This window comes from Budorcas taxicolor, chromosome 11 (genome assembly GCF_023091745.1).
Source record: "Budorcas taxicolor isolate Tak-1 chromosome 11, Takin1.1, whole genome shotgun sequence".
NCBI classification, from domain to species: Eukaryota; Metazoa; Chordata; class Mammalia; order Artiodactyla; family Bovidae; genus Budorcas; species Budorcas taxicolor.
The window spans coordinates 70,690,141-70,716,496 of record NC_068920.1 but is presented as its reverse complement, the minus strand read 5'-3'; the positions used below and the strand labels follow the sequence as shown (position 1 = coordinate 70,716,496).

General features: G+C 38.5%; 1 protein-coding gene across 1 annotated transcript in view; it reads left to right on the top strand.

Annotated features, from left to right (window-relative positions):
* The window catches only part of ALMS1 (ALMS1 centrosome and basal body associated protein), a 187,916-nt gene extending 162,099 nt beyond the window's left edge, over window positions 1-25,817 (top strand). Inside the window, exons 17-23 of the mRNA XM_052649083.1 lie at window positions 13,653-13,770; window positions 15,802-16,005; window positions 16,475-16,704; window positions 17,448-17,631; window positions 21,662-21,725; window positions 24,448-24,547; window positions 25,773-25,817. Coding sequence (XP_052505043.1) covers window positions 13,653-13,770; window positions 15,802-16,005; window positions 16,475-16,704; window positions 17,448-17,631; window positions 21,662-21,725; window positions 24,448-24,547; window positions 25,773-25,817 — 945 coding nt within the window. The remainder of the gene's footprint in view (window positions 1-13,652; window positions 13,771-15,801; window positions 16,006-16,474; window positions 16,705-17,447; window positions 17,632-21,661; window positions 21,726-24,447; window positions 24,548-25,772) is intronic.
* The last annotated feature ends 539 nt before the right edge of the window (window positions 25,818-26,356 follow it).

Here is a 26,356-nt window from a genome sequence, read left to right as displayed (position 1 = left end):
TCAGTAGTTGTGAACTGTGGGCTGGAGAGCACATGGACTCAGCAACTGCGGCACTCTGGCTTAGTTGCTCCGCAGCATGTGGAATCTACCCGGATCAGGGATCGAACCCATGTCCCCTGCATTGGCAGGCGGATTCTTATCCACTGTACCACAAGGGAAGTCCCCAGTTCTTTATTGACGAAAATGGGTAAACCTTCTGGCAAAGTAAATTCTTCCCCCCTCTTTTGTTCTTCCTTTCTTCCACTTTAATGCTATAGAATGTTTTCATATTATCTTCTCTTTTTTTCAGATTACCTTTGTCTCTAAACAGTTTTGTGAAAACCATTTATCTGATCCCACATAATGTGGTTGAATTCTTTCTGACTGGCTTATTACCTGTTTACAAGATACTGAGTCCCCTTCCTAGGACATGAACCTGAAGGTTGATTGTATATGGCTTGTATTTTTTTTTTTTTTTTTGCCTTTCAGAGTTTGGGAAAGGCAGAAAGATAGTCATTGATTTTAGGACCCTGGACAGCTTTAGCAGGTGATATTTTTCTCTGCCATTATTTTGAAACATAAACTGATGGCCACTTTTCTAAGTGTGGAGGTGAGAAAATACCTGGTTCTATAGGACATGCCCTTGAGTTTTGCTCTTATACTACTGTAAAGTCAGCTGGGAGCTGCTTTCATAGCATTGTTGCATGGGCAGTGATAGAGCAGAGGCCTTATTTTTTTTCTAGCAAACTTTAGTAATGAAACTAAAGACTTAATTTTAGACTTAAGAGGTTATTTTCCTATCCCTTTTTCTGATTTCTTCCTGGCCAAAGAGGGTATACAGTAAACCATTCTGGCTAGGACAGAGAAGCTGTTTTTCCACTGGAACGTGTCTCCCCTTGGAAGACATGTTCTTTTTCCTGGGCCACTTACTATAATCAGTCCCTTTTCTGAGATACCAGTGGGATATTTTTAATTCAGGTGACTCACCTTTACCATTCTGTATGATCCTTTGTGTAGGAAGAGTTTTGTGGTGGCATGAGTTGAGTCTGTTCCCTAGGCTCTGAATACTTTTTTCACTTTTTGATGGTTTTTGTTTGTGTATTTCAGTTATGAAAGAGGTTCATTAAGCCTGTCTCTGTGCTATCATATTTTCCAAAATCCATTATCTGTTTCCTTAGGTTTTTTTTTTTCTCTCTCTCTTTCATATTCTCTTTCTTCTTTTTCTGTAGGCTCCTTCTCAACTAAAACTGTGCTTATCATAGACTGTAGTGGAGGACTTGCCTGTCATGATAGCTTTTATTGATGCTTCAGCTACCTTACATCTTTCTCTTCTCTTTGGTAACAACTATTTTTGTCAAAAAAGATATTATTTTATTACTTTTAAATATAAAAGTAAAAAGATAACTAAATATATCCTTATATATATACTATTATATATATACTATATATAATATTTACTCTTTATATATATAAAGAGTTTAATACATAAAATATAAAGACCTTGGAAATCACCCATAATTCTCACCATCCTGAAATAGTCATGATTAACATTTTCATAAATAAGCTTCCAGGTTTATATTTTATGTTGCACACACCTACTGCTTACCCTGGATCTGCTTGATCGGCATTCTAATGAAGCTAAATATCAAGTGAAGAAACCTCCGTGACAGCATAAAATGAGACCTTTATTACTGTCCAGTTAAATTTTTATCACTGTTTCTTACATTTTTATAAAACCGGCTGATTTCATATTAGTCTTCACAATCATTTTCATATATGGAAACAATGGTCCAAAAAAAATGAAATCATACTATGTATATTGTTTTGAAACTACACTGAATATAGACATCTTTCTATGCCAATAAATAAAGATTTATTAGTCATTTTTAATAGCTTTATGAGTTCCATTGTATAAATACAATAGTTAGGTTTAAGGGTTTTTTTGCACTTTATCATAATTTTCACTTTGGTGGGTAGTCTTGGTACATCTTTATGAATTTTTCTTTCCTAGAGATACATTTCTAAATAAAGAATTTCTGGGTTACCAAGTACGTACATGAAAAATGTTTAATCCACACTACTAAATTATCCTCTTGAAATGTTGATTCAATACCTGCCAGTAGCATTTTTATTAATATTTGCCATATAGGCCAGAAATACGGTTATCTATCCTGACTGATATTTCTTTGATCACACCTACTGAGTTTTTATTTTCTTTTCTATATTTCTCTTTGAATTGCCTATCTTATCTTTAAACCAGGTGTCCTTAGATATGCTAATGCTTTTTTTTTCCCTGAACATGTGTATCCAGGACATGTTACATGTGAGGGTTTAAGAGTCAGTAGAAGGGAATAACTGCAAGTGCCTGCTTGTTCTGCCCTCCTCCTTTGATTACACCTGTTCTTTGTGTGACTCGCTCTCTGTGCCTGTCTTTGATGTGTCTGTGCAGGCTCTCCCCACACTCTGTGATTCATGCTGCAGTGTCTCTGCACCCTGTCTTCTTCGGTGTTCTTTCTCTCTGCCTCTGTGCACCCACATTCTGTTCTCTTGTGCTCTCCCACCCCACTTCATGCTGTCTGTTATCTCACCGTCTCTGCTGTGTGTCTTGTGAAAGCTACTCCTTTCCTTCTCTCTGTTTCATGTTCTCGCTGTGCTTGCCTGCTCTCTCCCTTTTTTTTCTTTCTTTTCCCCTCTCTCACTGTCTGGTTGTATGCTGGAGTCAAAGAAAAGGAATAGTTTACTACTGTCAGTACAAAGAGGTCACATTCAGTTTTTGTTTATGAAGAAAAAGCTAAAGATGAATGATTTTTCTGTATTTTTCACCTCTCATTATTTCCAGTTGCCCATGTTACCAGCAGTTGGGCAAATGAACAACATTAACTACCAAGGAGACATCCATGAGAGAATAAAATGATAGCATTAGTAGTGTTTAAATGTTTACTGGTGTTTCTTACATTTTTATAAAACAGGCTAATATCGTATCACTCTTCATAGTTGCACATATATGGAGAGAAACAACAGTCAAAGGCAGTATCTTTGAACCCAAGGATAAATTTCATTATGTGTTAATAAAAAGCAAGCCATAACATACACATATATTTATATAGCTGGAACAAAAATATTAGCAGGTTATTTTAAGATTATGGGTTTATACATTTTTTTCTTTTTAATTTTTCATGTTCTTTTTAAACAAGAATCAAGCATTTTCTAATATGAAACCATAAAAAAAAATTTGTGGCCCTAACTAAAAAGTGACCTCAGCCAGACTGAGCACACAAACAAAACATTAGCTAAGAGCTGGAAAACAGAATTCTTAAGCTTCTCATTGTGTTCTAGTTTTTGCCAATAGTGCCTATTTGAATTCCAATCTAGACATCATAAATCCTTCAAGAAGCAGAGTGAAAGAATAGAATTAGAAAAGTACTATACACAGTTTTTATCCCAAAATAAAACAAATTTTTAACTTCAGCTGCCAAGGATTGAGTTAATATACTCCTAGGTTCATGGCGTCTCTTTTAAACTCTTGGTTCCCACACCCCATCCTCATTCTCTCCTATATGCAACTGGCCTTGTTATGTAAATATCTTTTGACTTAGAAGAGTTCTTACAAAATATACATTCTGTAGCTGTCGTGTATTTTCAGCTTGTATAAAACGTATATCATTATTTTTGTGATTTTCACTAAGCATTGTATTTTTCAGACGCATCTACATTGCTATTCATACATCTAATTCAGGTTTCTGATCATTGCACAGCCCTCCGTTGAGTGCATCTACCAGTGTACCTTTCCCTGTAATTAACACCCATGTTGTGGTCAGTTCTCAACAATGCCAGGCACCAGCAGTGCACATCCTTGTTCATATTGCCTTATGGACCTTGTGAGGCTATCTTTGGCACATAAATCCAGAAGTGGAATTCTTGGATCATAAATTATATGTATACAGAATTTTCTGCATTAGTGCCAAATTACTTTCTAGTCTATTTCCACATGCAGTGCATGAAAATTCCTTTATTTTGATTTTTCGATCAATAATTTATAGTTTTGCCAGATTAGAAATACAAGTTTCTATACCATTGAAAGGTTAGGGTTTTTTTGGTAATTTTTAATTAAATGTTACTTTTTGTGAGAGTCTCCCTTATCTCCACTCTGTAGTTTCCAAGGGAAGAAAGTCTGTCAGAGACTGCCGAAATTACCGCTGTGCTTGCCACCAGAATGCATTCATACGCTCATCCAAACATGATTATGATATGGAATGTGACAAAATACAGGATGGAATGTTTTAATTGTTTTTTATGAGATTTTGATACATAGCAGGTGAAATAGCAGTATTTAATAGCAGTATTAACAGTGCTGATTTAAGACATCTATATAAAACTTTATCCCTAAAACACAGCTTTCACATTTGTTCCAAATGCCCGTGGAATACTTACAAAGATTAACTGTACACTTAGGCAAAATGTTGATAAATCCCCAAAGTAGATTACTAACTAAACTTATATTCTCTAACCACAATACAGTAAGGTTGGTATTTAACGGCTGTAATTTTTTAAGGAAACATTTTAAAACATTCTAAACTTTGGGGCTATAGGATAACTAAAAATTGAGATTGTAGAATTTTTTTTCATCAATGAGAGTAAAGTAAGTGAAAGTCGCTCAGTCGTGTCCGACTCTCTGCGACCCTGTAGACTATACAGTCCATGGAATTCTCCAGGCCTGAATACTGGAGTGGGTAGCCTTTCCCTTCTCGAGGGGATCTTCCCACCCCAGGGATCGAACCCAGGTCTCCTGCATTGCAGGCGGATTCTTTACCAGCTGAGCTATCGAGGAAGCCCAATGAAAGTAAAAGCAATATCCAAATCTTACAGGATGTGACTAAACCTATATTTAGAGGAAAATATAGAGCCTTTAATATTTTAGTTGAGCAAATTCAACTAGGAAGTAAAGTAAGCATTCTAAAAATCAGTCCCCCAGATTGATCAATATAACCAAGATCTGGCTCTTAAAAAAAAAAAAAAATCTTTAGTTATTGTGACCATAGGAAAAGGGTCAATGTTAATTGGAAGGTTGGAAGGATATAACTCCAGTCAAAGATGTGGTTTTCTTAAAGAAAATTACTATGTGCAACTTTAGGCTGATATATTTTAAAACCGAAATTAGATGGATGATTTTCTAAGAAAATATCTAAGTAGATCATTAACAACAAATTTAAAAGATCATCAGTAAATCTATAGCCCTTCCCACCCCTAACTACGTGCCGTCCAGAAATTTTGTACAAACATATGTGCCCACCAAAATTATGAGGGAATGTTTCTTCATTCCTTTGCCAGGTTTGAGTAGTATCAGTCCTTTCAATGTTTGTTAATCTGCTGTGTGAAAAAACTCATTGCTTTAAATTAGATTTTTAAATATTGAATTTCAGAGGTTGCTTGTTACATTTCTTATTTTGAGAATTAACTTCTTATATACTTTGCACATTTTTCTCTGAAGAATTTTTATTGTTGAGCATTAATTATATCATATTAATGAAGGGAATGGTAACCCACTGCAGTATTCTTACCTGGAAAATTCCATGGACAGAGGAGCCTGGCAGGCTACATACAGTCCGTAGGGTCGCGAAGAATCGAACATGACTGAGCATGCACTATCTAAAACCACCTAATGGTGCGATAGCGTTGTTGTATACTCAACTTTATTTATTTGTCACATGCTAAGGGAGGCCTCTCCATCCTCAAGATTATAAGAAAGTACTCTCCTTGGTTTGCTGTTGTTTTGTCATGCTTAGGGTAGAGGACAAGGAACTTAAATCCTTAATCCACATGGAATTTATTTTGGCGTGTCTAGGTGTAATTTTATTGCCTAATGTTTAGCTAATTGTCAGATTTTTAAATAAGATAGTGATATTCACAAGTTAGTTTATGAGAAAAATTAATATTGTTTTTAAGCTGAGCTTTGATCAGTTGGACTTGGTAATTAATAGCCATGGTTCTTTTGAAATTTCTGCCCAAAGCAACTAAAATCCTATGTGATAAGGTAATCAAAATGGAGCGATAAGAGGAAACTAATTCTGACTTACGAAATAATGGAGTTTTATTTATTAAACTTGAAGTTGGATCAGAGCATCCAAGTGAAAATATCTAAAACCGTAGATATACATGACCTCATGAGTGAAGTAAAGAGTTGAGAGCCATCCATGTAAAGGTGATCATAATCCTTATAAACACTATAGCCAAGAGGAAGAGTTGAGAGAATGCAGAGAAGAAAAAGAGTGAGAGGGCCACTTCCAGACCATAATTTTTGAGACTCATGTCATCTAGCTCTAGCACCCTCTATAAAATTTTAATGATCATTTTCTAACCTTCTAGTTTTTCCCATATTGAGGACTTCAGCTCTTGGTTTTCTTTCTTTACCCAAACCCAACCATTATCTGGAAAACTTTTTACTATCCTGTTAGAGATTTTTTAACCGCATTTCTAATGACAAGTACTGCTGTTACATTTTAACTATATAGTCTCATGGCCTTACTTCGAATTTTGGCATTATCCAGATTCATTACATCTCTGCAATCTTTATTCATTTTTGTATGAAAAGAAATTTTCTGAGGACCTTTCTGCAGGCACAATACATTTTAGGGGGCAGGATATTTTATAGTTATCATCTACCATACTTGCAGAAATAATTGACCAGTTCTGATTTTCTAATGGTGAATAATAGTGCTCACCTGAGTTCTGCTTAAGATTTAATCTTGCCTCTCAGAATTAAATCTATGTCAAAATGTTATTTTGAGGGCACACACTCTGTGTCATCTTTTACTGGTTAATAAGTTTTAGTATTGAACCTACAGTTGCCAGTTTGAGCTGCACATATCTAAAAACTTTTCACAAAAACTGTCTTTGGGTGCTATTGACTGTATTTCTGATTTTGACTCTGCTTTATCAATGTGTATCCTTGGTACTAAACTCGAGTAGTTATAAATGAATTAGCGTAAATCCATTACTCTGAAAGAAAAGTCTCTCTCAGCAGGTACCTTGCTGGCGGAAGGTCAACAATAACAATCTTCATACGTGAAGAATAGCCGTATAAGGTCATGTGAGAAAACATAGACTTTTTCCTACATTTGATATGTTTTCCTAAGCTCAGTTTCCACCTGAAAAACAATTACTTGAAAACCTTTTTTTTCTGGGTCTGATGGTGTGTCTAGTCAATGAATATAGGAATGAATTTCACCTAGATTTTAATTAAGAAGTACAACAAAAAACCTGAAACATCTGTGAGATGGTGGCAGTTACTTTTTTCCCAGTTGTAATCAGGCATCAACAGGTGAGTTTACTGTCACAATAATAGAAATTAAAACAGAAGAAGCCAGCCAGTATGTATCTCCTTTCAACTCTGCAACAGAAAGCTTAAAAACCATGGTAGCTGGTAATGTCAGTTGACTTGTTGTAGTCACTTAAATCTTTATGTGTAAGCCCAACTGCAGAGAACTGAGTGGGCTGATTCACCTCCAGGCCATGAGCGATGCTGAGATCACTATGCTGCTGCTAAGTCGCTTCAGTCGTGTCCGACTCTGTGCGACCCCATAGACAGCAGCCCATGAGGCTCCACCGTCCCTGGGATTCTCCAGGCAAGAACACTGGAGTGGGTTGCCATTTCCTTCTCCAATGCATGAAAGTGAAAAATGAAAGTAAAGTTGCTCAGTCCTGTCTGACTCTTAGTGACCCCATGGACTGCAGCCCACCAGGCCCCTCCGTCCATGGGATTTTCCAGGCAAGAGTGCTAGAGTGGGGTGCCATTGCCTTCTCCATGAGATCACTATAGGAGATGCCTAAGACTCTCCCTTGGACTGAGGAAGGTGGGTTATTGTGGGTTACCAACAGCATCTGTAAATGAATTCAGCAAAAATTACCTTCTATCCTGTGTTGGGTCCTTAGCACAGATTGTCAGACACGGTGCAAGGCTGTGAATTGATTATTGTTTGAGGAAGTCAACATGGCATGACTGTATCACTGTAACAGTTTGCACTTAGCTCTAGCCATAGTGTGTATACAGTGCTACCATGTGTACAATATCCTGTGCCCACATTTTTGTTAGGACTGTTCAGTATTATATGAAGACACTGTTGGTACCTTGCTTTGTTCTTGTATCCCTGATTCAGTAACAGGAGATATGAGACCACCAAGCATGAGCAGCAATTTTCCTCCAAATAAAGACTTCATAATCTGCTTGTATTTCAGTTTGCGTACACAAATACACACATTTTATAGCTTTCTTGAGATGTTTCACACACAATAAAATTCACCTATTTTAAGTGTACTGTTCAGTGGGTTTTAGTATATTCGCAGTGCTGTGCAACCATCATCCCAATTTTAAGGTGTTTTCAATACCTACTGTAAACACCCTATACACATTAGCAGTCATTTCTTCCAACTTCCTGTCCCTTCCCTGGCTATGTTGCTAATCTGCTTTTTTTTCCTCTCTCTCTAGAGTTCTTTATTCTAAACATTTCATGTAAATGGACATAATATGTGATCTTTTGTGACTGGCTTCTTTCACTTAATATTTTCAAAGTTCATCTGTGGTGTAGCATGTATTCATTCCTTTGTGTGACCAAATAATATTCCATTATATGAATATGCATATTTCACTTAACTATTCATTAGTTAATGGACATTTAGATTTCTTCCACTGTGGGGCTACTATTTTTTTTTTTTTTAATTTTAAAATCTTTAATTCTTACATGCGTTCCCAAACATGAACCCCCCTCCCACCTCCCTCCCCATAACATCTCTCTGGGTCATCCCCATGCACCAGCCCCAAGCATGCTGTATCCTGCGTCAGACATAGACTGGCAATTTGATTCTTACATGATAGTATACATGTTAGAATGCCATTCTGCCAAATCATCCCACCCTCTCCCTCTCCCTCTGAGTCCAAAAGTCCGTTATACACATCTGTGTCTTTTTTGCTGTCTTGCATACAGGGTCATCATTGCCATCTTTCTAAATTCCATATATATGTGTTAGTATACTGTATTGGTGTTTTTCTTTCTGGCTTACTTCACTCTGTATAATCGGCTCTGGTTTCATCCATCTCATCAGAACTGATTCAAATGAATTCTTTTTAACGGCTGAGTAATACTCCATTGTGTATATGTACCACAGCTTTCTTATCCATTCATCTGCTGATGGACATCTAGGTTGTTTCCATGTCCTAGCTATTATAAACAGTGCTGCGATGAACATTGGGGTACGTGTGTCTCTTTCAATTCTGGTTTCCTCAGTGTGTATGCCCAGCAGTGGGATTGCTGGGTCATAAGGTAGTTCTATTTGCAATTTTTTAAGGAATCTCCACACTGTTCTCCATGTGGGGCTACTATTAACAGCTGCTGTGAACATCCATATACAAGTTTTTTTGTGGACATAGCTTATATTTCTTTGGGGCATATGCCTATGAGTGGATAGACTCTGGATCATATGGTAAGTCTATTTTTATCCCTCTGAGGGACTGCCAGATTATTATGCAAAATATTGTTAACATTTTGCATTCTAAGCATCAATATGTGAAGGTTCTAATTTCTCCATATCCTTGAAAACACTTGTTTTTGTCTGGCCTTTTGATTTTCACCATGATACAGACTTAACTAGATATATCTTGTTGAGCGAGAATTTATTTTTAGACTATTTTCTATTTTTAAATGTTTACCTTTTTACAGGCAGGAATGAACTTAATCAGATTTAAAGTGGAAGCAGAAACACGCATACCAAGACGACTCATTTAATCAGATGTAAACGTGTTCTTTTACACCCAGTGGTGCATACCACCCAGTCGTGTACTTTGGAAGTGCAGGAGGTCCTCAGACTCATTCTTGGAAAGGACCGTCAACACTTTGCTGCCTCTGCCCCATGAGGTGCTCTAGCCTCTGCTTCAACAGCTCCACCACTCTCTCACTGCTCATTGGCATCTCATTTCATTTGTCTAGGCACTAGTTGGCAAAGGTTTTGAAAATTTAAAAATATCCAAAATCTGCCTGTGTTAGAGTTCCTGGCTCTGTTCCCAGTTCTGCTCTCTGAAGGCACAGGAAAGAGATCTAATCTACTTCTCAGGCTCCCACTTCCTTCCCCGAAGTATTTTCTCTCAGGTCTTCACTCACTGAAGCAGTTCTCACAGGTGACCCTTTCTACTCCACTTTCCTAAGTTGGCAGCTTCTGGGTCTATTTGTTTATATCCTGTTTTTTAACATGTCCTTTTGAATTACATAGGCTGTCCCTCAGATAGTGACGGCAGATTTATCATCCTCCTTTCTGTAAACTTTACTGGTAAAGCATCTGCCTGCAATGCGGGAGACCCTAGTTCGATCCCTGGATTGGGAAGATCCCATGGAGAAGGAAATGGCAACCCACTCCAGTACTCTTGCCTGGAAAATCCCACGGATGGAGGAGCCTGGTAGGCTACAGTCCATGGGGTCACAGAGTCGGACACAACTGAGCAACTTCACTTTTCACTTTCTGTAAACTAAAACATTTCTGTGGCCTAACATATGTTTTACTCCTGTTGAACTCATCAAAGCCATTAAAACTTTATTGCCACACTTCCTTATTTTTGTTTCATTTATTCTCATTTTTCAAACATAATACAATCACATGGTACAAAATTTAAAATATATTAAGTATTTGATAAAGTATCTTCCCTCTCCTGTCCCCCAGGCACCCATCTTTTCAGAGGTACTCAGTATTACTAGTTCTTGCATATCTTTAGAGATTTTTAAACAGCTTTATTGAAGTAAGTTTACAGAGCTGTGCAGTCATCACCACAGTTCAGCTTTAGAACACTTCTGTCACCCAGAAAAGTCTCACACCTGTTTATAACCAATTCACATTCCCAGCACAAGACAAACTCCCATATTCCTTTTTTCTGCGTATTTCATATAAATGGAGTTACATAATAGCTACTCTTTTGTATCTAGCTTCTTACGGATATTTTCAAGATTCGCCCTTATAGTATGTACCAGTTCTCCTTTTCATTGCTGATTAGTATTGTGTCGCTCTACTGCATTTTGTTTATCGGATTGCCAGTTGTTGGACATTTGGATTGTTTGATTGGGGGGGGGATAATATGAATAATACTGCTACGAATATTTGTGTAGAAGTTTTTGTGTAGACACAAAAAATTTTATGTGGACTCATTTCTTTTGAGTATATACCTAGGAGTGGAATTGCTGGGTCATAGGTAAGTTTATGTTTAGTTTTTAAGAAAATTCCAAAGTGTTTTCCAAAGCAGCTGTATCATTTTGCATTCTCAACAGCAGCTTGTGAAGGTTGCAGTTTCTCCACTTCCCTGTCAGCACTTAGTACTGCACATCTTTTTGGTTATCGCCATCCTAGTGGGTGTAAAGTGGTATCTCACTGTGGCTTTAGTTTGTTTCCCTCATGACTGATAGTGTTGAAATCTTTTCATATGTTTATTGGCCACTCTTACATCTTCTTTGGTAAAATATCTATTCAAATCTTTTGTCCATTCCACATATATGAAATATCTCACAACTTATTTAGACCTTTAATTTCTCCCACCAGTGTTTTATAGTTTTCATTGTACAAGCCTTGCACTTCTGTTGTTCAGTTTATTTGCTGGTATTTCATTCTTGTTGATGCTGCTGTGAATGGAGTTTGTTTCCTTAATTTTATTTTCAGATTGCACCTTGTTAGAATATAGAAATACAATTGATTTTTTATCTTCTTGGCCTTATATTCCACAATCTGGCTAAACGTTTTTATTTAATACTTGGTAGATTCCTTATTTTCTACAGATAGCATCATGTCATCTGCAAATAAAAAGTTTTCCTTCTTCCTTTCCAATCTGGGTTCTTTTCTTTCACAGGTATTTTATACATAAAAAGCAAGTAACTGTATATATTGCATATATTTTCTTCCCTTTTTTCAAAAATGGCAGCAAAGTTTGCTTTTTGTATTTGACAGTTTATATTGAAAGTCCATTTTAGTGTATAAGTTATTCTCCCCTTTCTTTAAAAACAGCTGCAGAAAAACTATAGTGTATTACCAGTCTGTCAAATCTTCCTCGCCACACTTTCATACATATTGGTTTAACATAATCTTTGTCTCCTAATTTTATATTAGCTTTTTACATTTTTTGCATCTAAATCATTTGTTCTTTGTAACACTTCCATAATTGCAGGAATGCAGCTGTTCCCTTTTCTAGATGGGGAAACTGGCAACTGAGACTATGGCTTGCCCAAGGAGAGACAGCTAGTAAAGGGAAGATCTGAGACAGGTTTAGGTATTTGGACTCCAGACTCAACAGCTTTTTCTACTGTATCAGAGTTATTGCCATTCTTCCTGCCTGATGCATAAGGCTTTACAATTATCCCTTGTTTGATTTGGCCTGTCATTCCTGTTATTATTAGGGATCCTGACAGCCCTTTAGTCCCTTCCGGATGTTTTATATGGGAAAGCTGGTTCCATCAGCTTATCCTTCAGCCCCTGTAACTCCATCTTGCCCTCAAGTATGCTATGAGAAGTTTTGTTGTTTTATCCAAATCTAGTTCTCTGCTATATATTCTGGTCTACCAGTTAAATGACCATGTCTACTTGGGAAAAACAGGCTAACCTGGCAGGGTTTTGTTCTGCCTGCTTTAGTGAACCTTGGCTAAAATTTGCTGATCTTTTTTTTAACCTGCATATGCTTGCAGATAATCAAATTTGTGACCCATTCTAGAATTTTACAGGTCATCATTTTTAAAGCCTGCAGTTTGCTATGCTTATCTTTTTAAAAGTTAATTTCCTGTCTCCAGACATTTAACATAGTTCCTCTGCTGCAGGATCTGTTGCAAGTTCCCTGAAGGTCCTGAAATATAGTTTATCTAGCTCAGGGAAGGAGATGCTCTGTTTCAATTTACTCTACCAAATGTCCTTAATCAGACAAGCACCTGGCATTTATTCAAAATGTAAATACCCAGACCCCTCACTTAAAACCTCCAGTTCATTGTTCTGGGTTAGGACCCTTCCTCAGGAGAGTGTTCTGATGAACCAGTTTAAGAAATACCATTTTATATCAATTTTTTTTTTACTATATTTTGGTAATCTTTTGGTTATTCACAAACATTCCAATATCAGCTCCCTTCATTGCTCTGAATACAACTAAAAAACCTTTGGGGCTCAAATATTTAAGTGCTTTTTGCAATATTCCTGACATTCAGGAATTCTTATAAGGCCTTTAAGTTTTTTGGCATTTATTCTTGAATAAACACCTAAGTCGGGTCTTACTGGAAAGCACTCTGCAGTTCACCACTCAGCCTCTTTAGTTATCCTCTGCCCTCTTTCTTATCAGTTTTGTGGTAGTGTCACTTCAGAATTTCTTTCTCAAGACACACCAGGCTAATCTTTGTCTAGCACCCTCTGAAGTGTTTTCAAGTCCTGGGAACACACCCAGTCTTGTCTTAGCTTCTTGAAACAGCTTGAGTCCTTATCTAACTACAGCATCCACCTGTCTATTGCAAAATACAGAGTAGCATGTTCACATGGCTGCAAGCTTGCTGGCGATGTCATCTCAACCATTTGAACTGGGTTAGAAAGGGCTCTGGTGACTTGTGTATTTTCTCATTCTGTAGGTAACTATGCATTTGACAGCAAGTAATGGTAACAGGATCTCTTTGTTTTTCCAGGTGACAGACCATGTCTCTTCTGACTCTGTTTCATCTTCTACCAGTAGTTTCTGGAGCTCGAACTCTACCCTTTGCAACAAGCAAAATGCACATATGTTAAATAAGGGCGTACAAGCAGGTAAATTAAACATTTTCATTGAAATATTAATATAAGTAGCTCTTAAACCTGTGATAAGACACACCTCACTCACAGTAAAAGAGATGAAGATTAAAAATGTACTCAAGTATATTCTCTGGTGGTCCAGTGGTTAAGAATCTGCCTTGCCGTGCAGGGAACATGGGTTCGATATCTGGCCGGGCATCTAAGATCCCACATGGTTCAGGGCAGCTATTGAGCTGGTGCACCACAATTAAAACCCGGCACAGCCAAAAAGAAGAAAGTAAATTATTTTAATTAACAAAAAATATTTACTCAAATGCCATTTGTCACCTATCAGATAGACAAAAATATAAGTTTGAAAGCAAGTTTGTGGGCAGGCATGTAAGGAAATAGGTACATTCTAGGAGGTGTGTAAGTTGGGAGTGCAACCCTTATGACTAACAACTTGGCAGTTCCTATCAAAATTACTTTGACCCAGCACTTTTACTTTTGGAGTTTAGCCTATAGATATATGGTGCAAATGTGTAAAATGACAAATGGTTAATGACAGAATTAACCTCTGAAGTATTGACTTATTATAAGCATTAAAGTAAAATCAACTTAGGTGTCCATCAGTAGCTAAATTGTTAAATAAATTATTATATATCAATATAATGAAGTCTTTGGAGAAGGAAATGGCAACCCCCTCTAGTACTCTTGTCTGGAGAATCCCATGGACCAAGGAGCCTGGTGGGCTACAGTCCATGGGGTTGCAAAAGAGTCGGACACAACTGAGTGACTAACACACATAATGAAGTCCTACCTAGTATGAAGAAGCTTTTGCTACTAATGTGTCAAGATCCCCAAGATACATAATTAAAAAGAAAAAGAAAAGTACAGAATAGTATATAGCATGCTACTACATGTATTTGAAAAATGAAAAGAATTGCTTGAATGTGTGCAAAAATTCTCTGGAATCACAGGGTTATAAACTTAATGGAGAACAGGAATGGGAAGGAGGCTTTTCACTTTATGACTTCCTATATCTTTTGATTTTATAAAACAGAAGTAATCCTGCCCCTTGATTATCTTTCCCTTCAAGTCATGTCTTTACATCTGTTAACCTCTTCCTTACCTTGGTGACTGCGTTTACTGTCCTTCTTACTTGGGATCAGAACTGAAATCTTTTCCCCAGTGAATCCATATTAGTAGTTCTTTCCCTCTAATATCTAAACTGACAGAAGTGAACTCCTCCCACACACAAACATCTCCATCTCTCTACCCTCATCTTCCTTCTCTTCTTCTCTCTCTCAAAGCCTTTTACCCCACCCAAGAGAAGTCAGTAGCCTGTGGTTCTGAAACCTTAAAATTTTTTTAATTTACTGAAGTAGAATTAAAAAAAACTAACTCTAGTGGTAATAGTTTAGGCAGCAGTGAAACTACCATTCTTTATGCAGACATCATAATAAGAAAAATATGTATATCACTTATCATAGTTTAGGATTCTTTCTGATGGCAATAAGAGAAAATACAACTCAAATTTGTTCTTAAAAATGAGATATCTCACATATTTGAAATTACAATAAAACTTTGAAGACACTTGATATAATAAATCAAATAATGTGATTCCAAAACTGTTTATATCAACTCTGCTTGCATTGTCTTTTTGCTTATATTCGTTCAGAGCATTGTCTTCAACAAATATTTTTACGTGATGATACTTGTTTAAAATGTGTCTTGATGATTGTTTTGAATATTTTACCAGATTTATTTATTTATGTATTTTTTCTTTTGGCCACGCTGCACAGCATGTGGGGTCTTAGCTCCTTGACCAGGAATCAAACCCATGCCCACTGTAGTGGAAGCATTGAGCCCTAACCACTGGCCCACTTGGGAATTCCCTATTTTACCAGATTTAGTTGTGAAGATTGTAGATCTCAGTTCTTTTTCATTGCAGAATAGAAAATAAATGATTAATTTTTTTTTTAAGTTTTCATTTACTGACTTAAATGCACCTGCCAACCAAATCTCAAGGCTTTTCTCAGAGAGGTCTGTGATCTTTACCCTCAGGTAACTTGGAGATTGTGAATGGTGTCAGAAAAAACACTCGAGATGTTGGAATGACTTTCCCAACTCCAAGTTCTAGTGAGGCTAGAATGGAAGAGGACAGTGATGTGACTTCTTGGTCAGAAGAAAAAATAGAAGAGAAGAGGCTCCTTACCAGTTATCTTGTGGACAGAAAGTTAAAGAAGAACAAGAAGAGCTGCTGTGAAGGTCGGTTTTTAAGTGCTGCTTTCTTAGTAGAAAAACTTGTGAATTTCTGTTCTCTTGCAATGCTAGGATTCTTCATTTCTAGACAACTTAATGTTGACCACCCAGCACCACCTTGGCACATTTTCAAAGTACAGTCATCTCTCTATATCTGGAGGGGCTTGGATTGAGAACTCCTCCTGAATACCAAAGGCTGTGGATGCTGAAGTCTTTTATATAAAATGACCTAGCACTGTCCCCCAAATGCAAGGATTCTGCATGCATGTATATGGATGCTGACTGTATGTGTCATGTATATGGAGGGGCTGACTGTATTTAATGCTGCAGTTAGAGTCTATATACCTGCAGTAAGCAGACTCTAGAACATTTTGCTGGCCCCTGACAGCTGATTCCCTGAGAGCCTATATTATGTATATGTTTCTGATGAGAAAAATGAAAAATCTTTTTTCTTTCTTAAAAATATCTCCTATAGGAGTTTCATGGTTTGTCCCTGTGGAAAATATGAAGTCTGGTCCTAAGAAGGAAAACATGCCCAAGCTTCATGGCCCTGGTGTCTCCTGGTTTGCACCAATAACCAACACCAAACCTTGGAGGGAGCCACTGCGGGAACAGAACTGGCAGGGACGGCACATGGACAGCCACAGTTCACCAGCCGGCCCAGGCAAAGAGCCGCTGAAGCCATTAGTAAGGGCAACCCTCCAGGTACAGTGAGATTGAATTAATTTTAGCTGTATGTTTAAGGAGGAAGAAAGGGTAAATCTGTGACTTCGCATGCTGAAGTATAGTCATGTGACCCTTGTTTCTGGCACCTCCACAGTTCATCTGTTCTCACTCATTAATCAAAGGTTGCCTTACTATTAGTATTATAAATCACATATCACCCTCAGTATCTGAGAGGGGCAAGGCAATAGAAGGGAAGTGTTGTGTAGCTACTCATTGGGTTTTGTAGATAGATAGCTGCACGGGGAGTGTAGTAGAGGCCTGATGTTTGCATCGGTCTTATGTTTGTTCCTCCACTTATATAACTCCTATTTCTACTTAGCACGGGGTTTAAAAGGCACCAAGTCTCTTTTTTATTAGTACTTGTAAGCCAAAGAAAATGTTATTTAATGATGTATTTCTTTGAAGGGAAATTTAAAATCGCGCAGTGAGCCAAATTTGATCCTATCCACACTGGGGAGAGTTGTAATTGCCATAATCTTAGTTCTTGATTTATTCCAAAGGCGTTTCTTTGATCCATTCCAAAGGCGTTTCTTTGATCCCTCTGATTTTCCTACTGGAACTCTCCTACTCAGGGAGTTGTTAGATCATCCTTCAGCTCTAGGTATTTTCTATAAGTTACAAACAGGCTTTCCAAACCTGCTGGGCAGGTACTGTTTTTCTAGGCCCTTGGAGAAAAGACTGCATCATTAATATGAGGTTGGAGGGCTTTTTCTTCTCCTCAGGAATCACTTCAGCTTCACAGACCGGACTTCATCTCCCGCTCTGGGGAACGGATAAAGCGCCTGAAGTTAATAGTCCAGGAGAGGAAGCTGCAGAATATGTTACAGAGTGAGCGGGAGGCACTGTTCAACGCTGTGCAGGAATGGCAGGGCTACCGGGACCCCATGCACCTGCTCCGTAAGAGAGGTACACTCTGCCTGTTCACTTTCCTATTACTCGGTAGAGAGGGCAAGGTCTGCTTCATGCAAGGCAGCACTGCTCAATGCCAGGCCAGTTACAGTTCAGAGAGTGACTTTTTGCTTGTTGAGACTCAGATCTCCTTAGATAACAGAACCTGCCTAATTAAGCTCTCAGCACTTCCATGATCCAGAAAAACACAGTTAATCTTGCCCTGTCACTACATCTTAGAAATGAGAGTGTGCAGTGAGAATGGGCACTTGGCTTGCAGAATCTTAGTTTCCTAACCACGGATTGAACCCAGGTCCTCAGCAGTGAAACTGTGGAGTCCTAACTACTGTACTACCAGGGAATTCCTGAGAATGATGTTTTTGAAAACCAGCTCTGTCACCATGAACAAGTTAGTTCCAAAAGCATAATGTTTTGACGGGGCTTGCCTCCCTCAAAGGGTAATAATAATAATAAATACTTATATAAGCTCTTGTGTTTTGCTCAGACATTATTCTTATTTAATGCTTATAACACTTCTCTGGGGTGGATACTGTTAATATCCCTGTTTCACAAATGAGAAAACTGAGGCAAAGAGACATTAAGTACCTTGCCCAAACAGATTTGAACCCCTGTGGGCTGGTGCTAGACTCTGTGCTCGTAACAATTATGCTAGATGTAATATCACAGTAAAATAATATGCGAAAGCTGTGAAAACTGTAAAGTACTCCCTAACGCTTTAATCACTGCCTTACCGGTAAACAGGTCAGTGTTTCAATTCACACTGTTTAGTCTGTGCCACAGCATTGTGTCTTCAGGAGCCTTAGGCTGCTGTCATAGTCATCATCGTCTAACCCTGGCTTTGGCCATCGCTCACCAGCCTGCACTGCCAGCTCAGGGTAGGGGCACAAAGCCCTAGCTGCTCCCTCTCACAGTTCTTGAGCAACACACTCTTCCTTCTTAAGACACAATCCTCTGTTACCAATCCCCTAAGGGTCAGGATCCCCTCAATGAATCCTTTGCCCAGAGTCACAGTTGACAATTGAATGAGACCAGGTTCAGCATACCAGAACATTAGCTGATCACGGAATGGAGAAAGGAGAGCTCATGTTTTTGTTTGGTTTTTTCCTTTAAAGATTTTTTTGATGTGAACCATTTTTAAGATCTTTATTGAATTCATTACAGTATTGCTTCTGTTTTATGTTTTGGTTTTTCGGCCGAGAGGCATGTGGGATCTTAGCTCCCCGACCGGAGATTGAACTATCACCCCTGCACTGGAAGGTGAAGTCTTAACCACTGGGCTGCCAGGGAAGTCCCAGTAGAGCTCATGTTCTAAAGAGGAGCAGAGTAAGGGAATTGAAGGAGGCAGGAGGAGGCAGATAGGTTGATTAGGGCTTGAGGAAAGGGGCGGAGATTTTCAGGGGCAGCCAGGGCATGCACAAGCCTCCATGGTCTTTTGCACATGGTAAAGATTGTGCCTCAGTTCAGTTCAGTCGCTCCGTCATGTCCACCTCTTTGCAACTCCATGAACTGCAGCACGCCTGGCCTCCCTGTCCATCATCAACTCCCACAGCCTTCCCACACTCATGTCCATTGAGTCGGTGATGCCATCCAGCCATCTCATCCTCTGTCATCCCCTTCTCCTCCTGCCCTCAATCTTTCCCAGCATCAGGGTCTTTTCAAATGAGTCAGCTCTTCACGTGAGGTGGCCAAAGTATTGGAGTTTCAGCTTTAGCATCAGTCCCTCCAGTGAACACCCAGGACTGACCTGCATTAGGATGGACTGGTTGGATATCCTTGCAGTCCAAGGGACTCTCAAGAGTCTTCTCCAACACCACAGTTCAAAAACATCAATTCTTTGGCGCTCAGCTTTATAGTCCAACTCTCACATCCATACATGACCACTGGAAAAACCATAGCCTTGACCTTTGTTGGCAAAGTAATGTCTCTGCTTTTTAATATGCTGTCTAGGTTGGTCATAACTTTTTTCCTTCCAAGGAGTAAGCGTCTTTTAATTTCATGGCTGCAATCACCATCTGCAGTGATTTTGGAGCCTAAAAAAATAGTCTGACTCTGTTTCCACTGTTTTCCCATCTATTTCCCATGAAGTGATGGGACCAGATGCCATGATCTTCGTTCTCTGAATGTTGAGCTTTAAGCCAACTTTTTCCCTCTCCTCTTTCACTTTCATCAAGAGGCTTTTTAGTTCTTTTTCACTTTCTGCCATAAGGGTAGTGTCATCTGCATGTCTGAGGTTATTGATATTTCTCCCACCAATCTTGATTCCAGCTTGTGCTTCCTCCAGCCCAGCGTTTCTCATAATGTACTCTGCATATAAGTTGAATAAGCAGGGTGACAATATACAGCCTTGACGTACTCCTTTTCCTATTTGGAACCAGTCTGTTGTTCCATGTCCACTTCTAACTGTTACTTCCTGACCTGCATATAGATTTCTCAAGAGGCAGGTCAGGTGGTCTGGTATTCCCATCTCTTTCAGAATTTTCCAGTTTATTGTGATCCACACAGTCAAAGGCTTTGGCACAGTCAGTAAAGCAGAAGTAGATGTTTTTCTGGAACTCTCTTTTTCGATGATCCAGTGGATGTTTGCAATTTGATCTCTGGTTCCTCTGCCTTTTCTAAAACCAGCTTGAACATCTGGGAGTTCATGGTTCACATATTGCTGAAGCCTGGCTTGGAGAATTTTGAGCATTACTTTACTAGCATGTGAGATGAGTCAATTGTGTGGTAGTTTGAGCATTCTTTGGCATTGCCTTTCTTTGGGATTGGAATGAAAACTGACCTTTTCCAGTCCTGTGGCCACTGCTGAATTTTCCAAGTTTGCTGGCATATTGAGTGCAGCACTTTCACAGCATCATCTTTCAGGATTTGAAATAGCTCAACTGGAATTCCATCACCTCCACTATCTTTGTTTGTAGTGATGCTTCCTAAAGCCCACTTGACTTCGCATTCCAGGATGTCTGGCTCTAGGTGAATGATCACACCATCGTGATTAACTGGGTCGTGAAGATCTTTTTTGTACAATTCTTCTGTGTATTCTTGCCACCTCTTCTTAATATCTTCTGCTTCTGTCAGTTCCATACCATTTCTGTACTTTATTGAGCCCATCTTTGCATGAAATGTTCCCTTAGTATCTCTACTTTTCTTGAAGAGATCTCTAGTCTTTCCCACTCTATTGTTTTCCTCTATTTCTTTGCATTGATCGCTGAGGAAGGCTTTCTTATCTTTCCTTGCTATTCTTTGGAACTTTGTGCCCAGCAGAGTACAAATGCCCCTTTTGGACAGAGACCTTAGCATGTTAATGAAGCAAAAGTCACTTTTGGACACTTTCAGGTTGCATCCACGCAGGCTCGTTCTTGTGGTCAAGTCAGAACTGGTTTGGGGCAGTTGACCACTATATATCTCTCAAACATGTATCTCTCAAAGTACAGCTGCAAAACATCTCTGCCAAATGCCAGGTACTTTTGAAATGAACATAGAGATAAATCTGGTCAAATGTCCAGCTCTCAGGATCTGGTATGGAAACATAAGTCACAGGTCCACAGGTTTTAGGAGCTGGTTTGGTGATACCACTTGATATTCAACCATAAAAAAGAATCAAATTTTGCCATTTGGAACAGCATGGAGTAATCTGGAGGTTGTTATGCTTAGTGAATTAAGTCAGACAAAGACAAATACTGTATTATATCACTTATATGTGGAATCTAAAAAATACAACAAACTAAAGAATATAAGAAAAAAGAAACAGATTCACAGATATTAAGAACAAACCAGTGGTTATACTAGTGAGGAAAGGGAAGAGGAGAGGGTCAAGATAGGGATTGGGGATTCAGACATAAGTAAGCTACAAGAAGGTATTGTATAGCACATAGGATAAAGCCAATATTTTATAACTATAAATGGGGTATAGTTTTTAAAAATTGTGAATAACTATGTTGTACACCTTAAACTTACATAATATTGTAAATCAACTATACTTCACTTCAAAGAAAAAATGGCACAATCCACTAAAAAAATCTCTTCTCTTGCTTAGGCTTCCTGGCAGCCCAAAAGAAAAGGCCTATTGGAAAGAAGGAAATGATTCAGAGGTCTAAACGGTAAGGCCAAAAGAATAAGTAACTATAAAAGTATAAATCAGGCCACCAAATGGTCAGGAGCTGTAGCTTGTCCCAGAATAAAAGCATTATGCTCTAGTTACAACATTATGACCAAATTAGCTATAAAAACAGTTTCTCACTTACGGTTCTAAAATGGAAATGAAAATTAGCAGATCATGGTATGGATGCCTCATATATAAAAAATACAAAGAGTTGCCATGAATTTTTATGCTTTACTCAGGCTTGGTTTTGTTAGAAACTTAAATATAAATAAAAATATTTTGAAATAAAGGTAAATACTTCTTTGGGGCTCTCTTTCTAGGCAATCCTTTTTCTAGGAATTGTATCCAATATAATAAGAGATAAGGAAATAATCTCAGAGATATAACACATTAGGCTTGTATCTAAATAAAGTTTGAAACTTGAAATAAAGTTTCAGAATCATATGTACACTGCCACCATTTGTAGTCTTTTAAAAAAAAGTGTTTGTGCTTACATAGATGCATATAGTGGGTTGGCCAAAATTCAGTGTTTTCCAGAAGATGGCTCTAGCAGCACTTACTTGTCTTTAACTTCTTTCAAAACAGTCTTGTTAGGTTGTATTGTGATAGCTGTGTATTCTTATAGATATCAGAATGCATTTTAAAACTTATCAATATTGGTGAATTTTTGTGTATCCATTTTAATATTGAAGATGGAAGAAAAAGAGCAAATTTTCAGTATATTATACTTTATTATTTCAAGAGCGATAAAAACACAGCTGAAGGGCAAAAAAAGATTTGTGCAATATATGGAGAAGGTGCTGTGACTTTTCGAATGTATCAAAAGCAGTTTACAAAGTTGCATTTTGTGCTGGAGATTTCTTGCTGGAAGTTCCACAGGTGATGAGGTTGATCAGTTGAAGTTGATAGCGATCAAATTGAGACATTGAGAACAATCAACATTATACCTCGCCAGAGACAGCCAATGTACTCGGTATATCCAAATCAAATATTGAGTCTCTAAAAACCATTTGCACCAATTTGGTTATGTTAATCACTTTGATGTTTAGGTTCCACATAAGTTTAAGCGAAAAAAACCTCCTTGACCATATTTCTGCATGTGATTCTCTGTTAAACATAACAAAAGCATTCTGTTTTTTAAAACAAATTGTGACGGGTGATCAAAAGTGGATACTGGACAATAATATGGAAAGGAAGTGATCATGGGGCAAGCAAAATGAACCACCAACCACACCAAAGTTGATCTTCATCCCAAGAAGGTGATGTTGTATATATGGTGGGATTGGAAGGGAGTCCTTGACTGTGAGCTGCTTTTCGAAAACCAAACAATTAATTTCAACAAGTGCTGCTCCCAGTTACACCAACTGAAGGCAGCACTCGCGGAAACGTGAGTCAGACTAATTCTGTTGAATCAGTCAACAAGAAACACATAATCTTTCATCAGGATAACACAAGACCTCATGTTTTTTTGTTGACCAAGAAAAAACTAACAGTTTGGCTGGGAAGTTTTGATTCCTCTGCCGTGTTCACCAGACATTGCACCTTCAGAGTTACATTTATTCTGGTCTTTATAAAATTAATGGAAAATTTTTCAATTCCCTGGAAGACTGTGAAAGGCACCTGAAACAGTTCTTTGCTCAAAAAGATAAAAAGTTTTAGGAGGATGGAATTACCAAGTTGCCTGGAAAATGGCAGAAGGTAGTGGAACAAAACTGAATACACTGGTCAACAAAGTTCTTAGTGAGAATGAAAAACAGGTCTTTTATTCTCGCTTTAAAACTGAAGGAACTTTTTGGCCAATGCAATACTTTTTTCCCCAAATGGTTGATCATGCTATATACAGAAGTTTGTAGTTTGTTTTATTTTGCTTAACACTATATTGTGAGTATTGTGAATGTTTTCCCATATCATAAAAGCTATTTGAAACATTTTGTGCTTTGTAATAATTTTATTATAGTCCATAATTTATTTGTTTTCTTGTTGGAAACTTAGATTATTTCCAATTAAAGTGTATATATCAAATGCATCTTTGATCCTGTTCCTCAAATCATGGTTCTTTAAAATCAGTGGCATCCAATCCGTGATGGACAGAGCCCAAGATTTTCACTTGGCAAGACCTTCCCCCCATCTGTTTCCCCTGCACTCTCTCCATGAAACCTTGGCTCCATTCTTACCAACACTCGCTTCTCCTCCCATCTCCTTTCTACTCTTAACTTCTTCAAGACCCACCTCAAACTTATTCTTTTTGGTCTTCATTGACCTCCTTCTGTCAGAATAAGTTTTTTTTCATTTCCTATAACTCTGTGTAGCATTTTGTAGATATGACCCATTGTACTTTTTTTGCATTATTTTTCATCTTTAGAAGTATGGTAGTAATATGTAGTCATTATCTTATATTGAAGCCATACATTTTTGCATACACAGTGCCAAGAAGTTCATCTGCACCCTTTATTCCACTCCTTTCTCAGAAGTGACCACTATCAGCAGAATTTTATATGATTTTGTGTATCTGTATCTCTCTCCAGATCTTGAACATAGGCCAGGGTTCTTTATGTCCAAGTGTCTAACAGGGAGCTGGGCCCACAGCAGGCCCACAGGCTGTCTGAGGGACTGAGTGCCCGGAGAGCGGTAGGGCTTAGGAGATGTGGGCAGAAGTGACTGTGTGCCTCTGTGGCCAGTGACCTCACTGCTTCTGTCTTCCCACCGGTACCATTTCCAAGGATTTATGAACAGCTTCCCGAAGTACAGAAAAAGAGAGACGAAGAAAAGAGGAGATCAGAATATAAGTCATACCGGCTGCGAGCCCAGCTGTATAAAAAGGTCAGTCGGTCCTAGAGCAGGATTGATGAGGTTTACCGGGGGAAAGGGAAATCGAGGCGTGTTTGAATTAACCGCATTTGGAGAGTGAACTTAAGCTAGTAAGTACAGTGTACCACCACTGAAATTTAGAGGACAAAAGCACCTGTAACTAGATTTCAAATCTGAAAATCTAAAAAGGCAAATCTAAAAACGGCTCCTTTCAGGGGCTTCACTAGAGGTCCAATGTGTTTGAGACTCCGTGCTCCCACTGTAGGGCACAGGTTCAATCCCTGGTTGGGAACTAAGATCACCCATGCTGCATGGTGTGGCCAAAAAAAAAAAATGTTTTTTTAATTTTTTAAAATTATTCAATAGATAAATAAGTCACCTTCCAGACACATTTGGAGTGAAACCAAATTTCATACTTAGGTGTCAGTTTAGATGCCATGCTGGAAATCCCCACATCCTTCAGAATTGTTGGGCTTTCATTTGAGTCCCAAATGGTAGTTTTATGTCCCTTATAGGTAAATCATGTACCATTAGAACTTTTCAGATAAACTGGAAAATGTCCACGTGTAGCATACAAGTTGCTAGTTTGGGGACTCGGGGCCTTGACGCCACCGCCATTTCCTACCCATAGCCCCAGTAGAATCAATGGTGCTACAAGTCCCAGAACCTCACAGGCCAGGGGACTTGCTGCCAATGAATTCCTTGAGAAAGCAGATGGACCTGAAGGTCTGGGTCCTTCAACTGTTCTCATTTCTTTAACCCCCTTGTTTCACCCTCAGAGGACTCTGAAAGCCAGGAACCAAGAGACGAGTTCATAGGAGACCCATGTGGGATTGGAGAGTTGCTCCTGGAGCGTGCACCGCGGCTCGGGCTGGGCATCCTCAAGTGGGGAGGCGTGGGCGCTGCTGCACCGCTGGGTGGTGTGTCAGCCTCCTGAGGCCAGGCTTCTCATTGTGCTTGTGTGTTTGTGAACTGACGGATGGATTAGTCTGTTAGGATTATATTAATGTAATGTTTCTGTATAGACTATAACAGACTGTAGATTGTCTTTCCTAAACACTTGAGGAAGTGTTTTTTTTACTATAATTACCATATTTTCTGAAGCTGGGAAAAATGAGGTTTGGGAGAACCACACTGATCTCTTCAGAAGCTCGACTAGGTCACCCTTGAGGAGCGGCTGTCTGCCTCTGATGGCAAGAATATCTAACTTCTTTCCTCCCTTTCTTTTCTTCCACAGAAAGTGACCAATCAACTCTTGGGGAGAAAAGTTCCTTGGGACTGAAATAAAGAGTATTTTCCTCAGCGCCTTGGAATTATATTTTATCAGCTTGGAGGAACACAATCCTTACTTTTATGAGTCTGGTTTAATAAAACTTGTTGTCCATGTGTAATGTAGAAGTAGTTACCTTCTAAAGAGTCTTGGGTAGAAGGATGACTAAGATTATTAATGGTTTAGGAGCAGTACTTTCTCCACAGTGGCCTTACCTACAAGGATATTTTTTACAATCATACTACCTTAATTCTAGCCAAAATTAAGTCCCTTTTTGTATGTGTTTTTATAGAAAATAAATAACTTCTGATTGACTCATAGTAAAGCAAGCAGCAGCAGGTTTTTTATTTTCCATCTGGAGAGGTGCTGGGAGGTACGCAGTGTTTCCCAGGGGTGTGCGGGAGACTTCAGTCTAAAAGTGCCAGTCAAGGGAAGTGGGCTGTTAGATCAAACGTGGTCTTTCTTTAGAAATGCCATGTAATGTATTGAGAGCCCTTTTGTTGATTCTGTGGAGACAGTGTCTGCTTAGGTAGCCATGAAGTGGGTCAGAG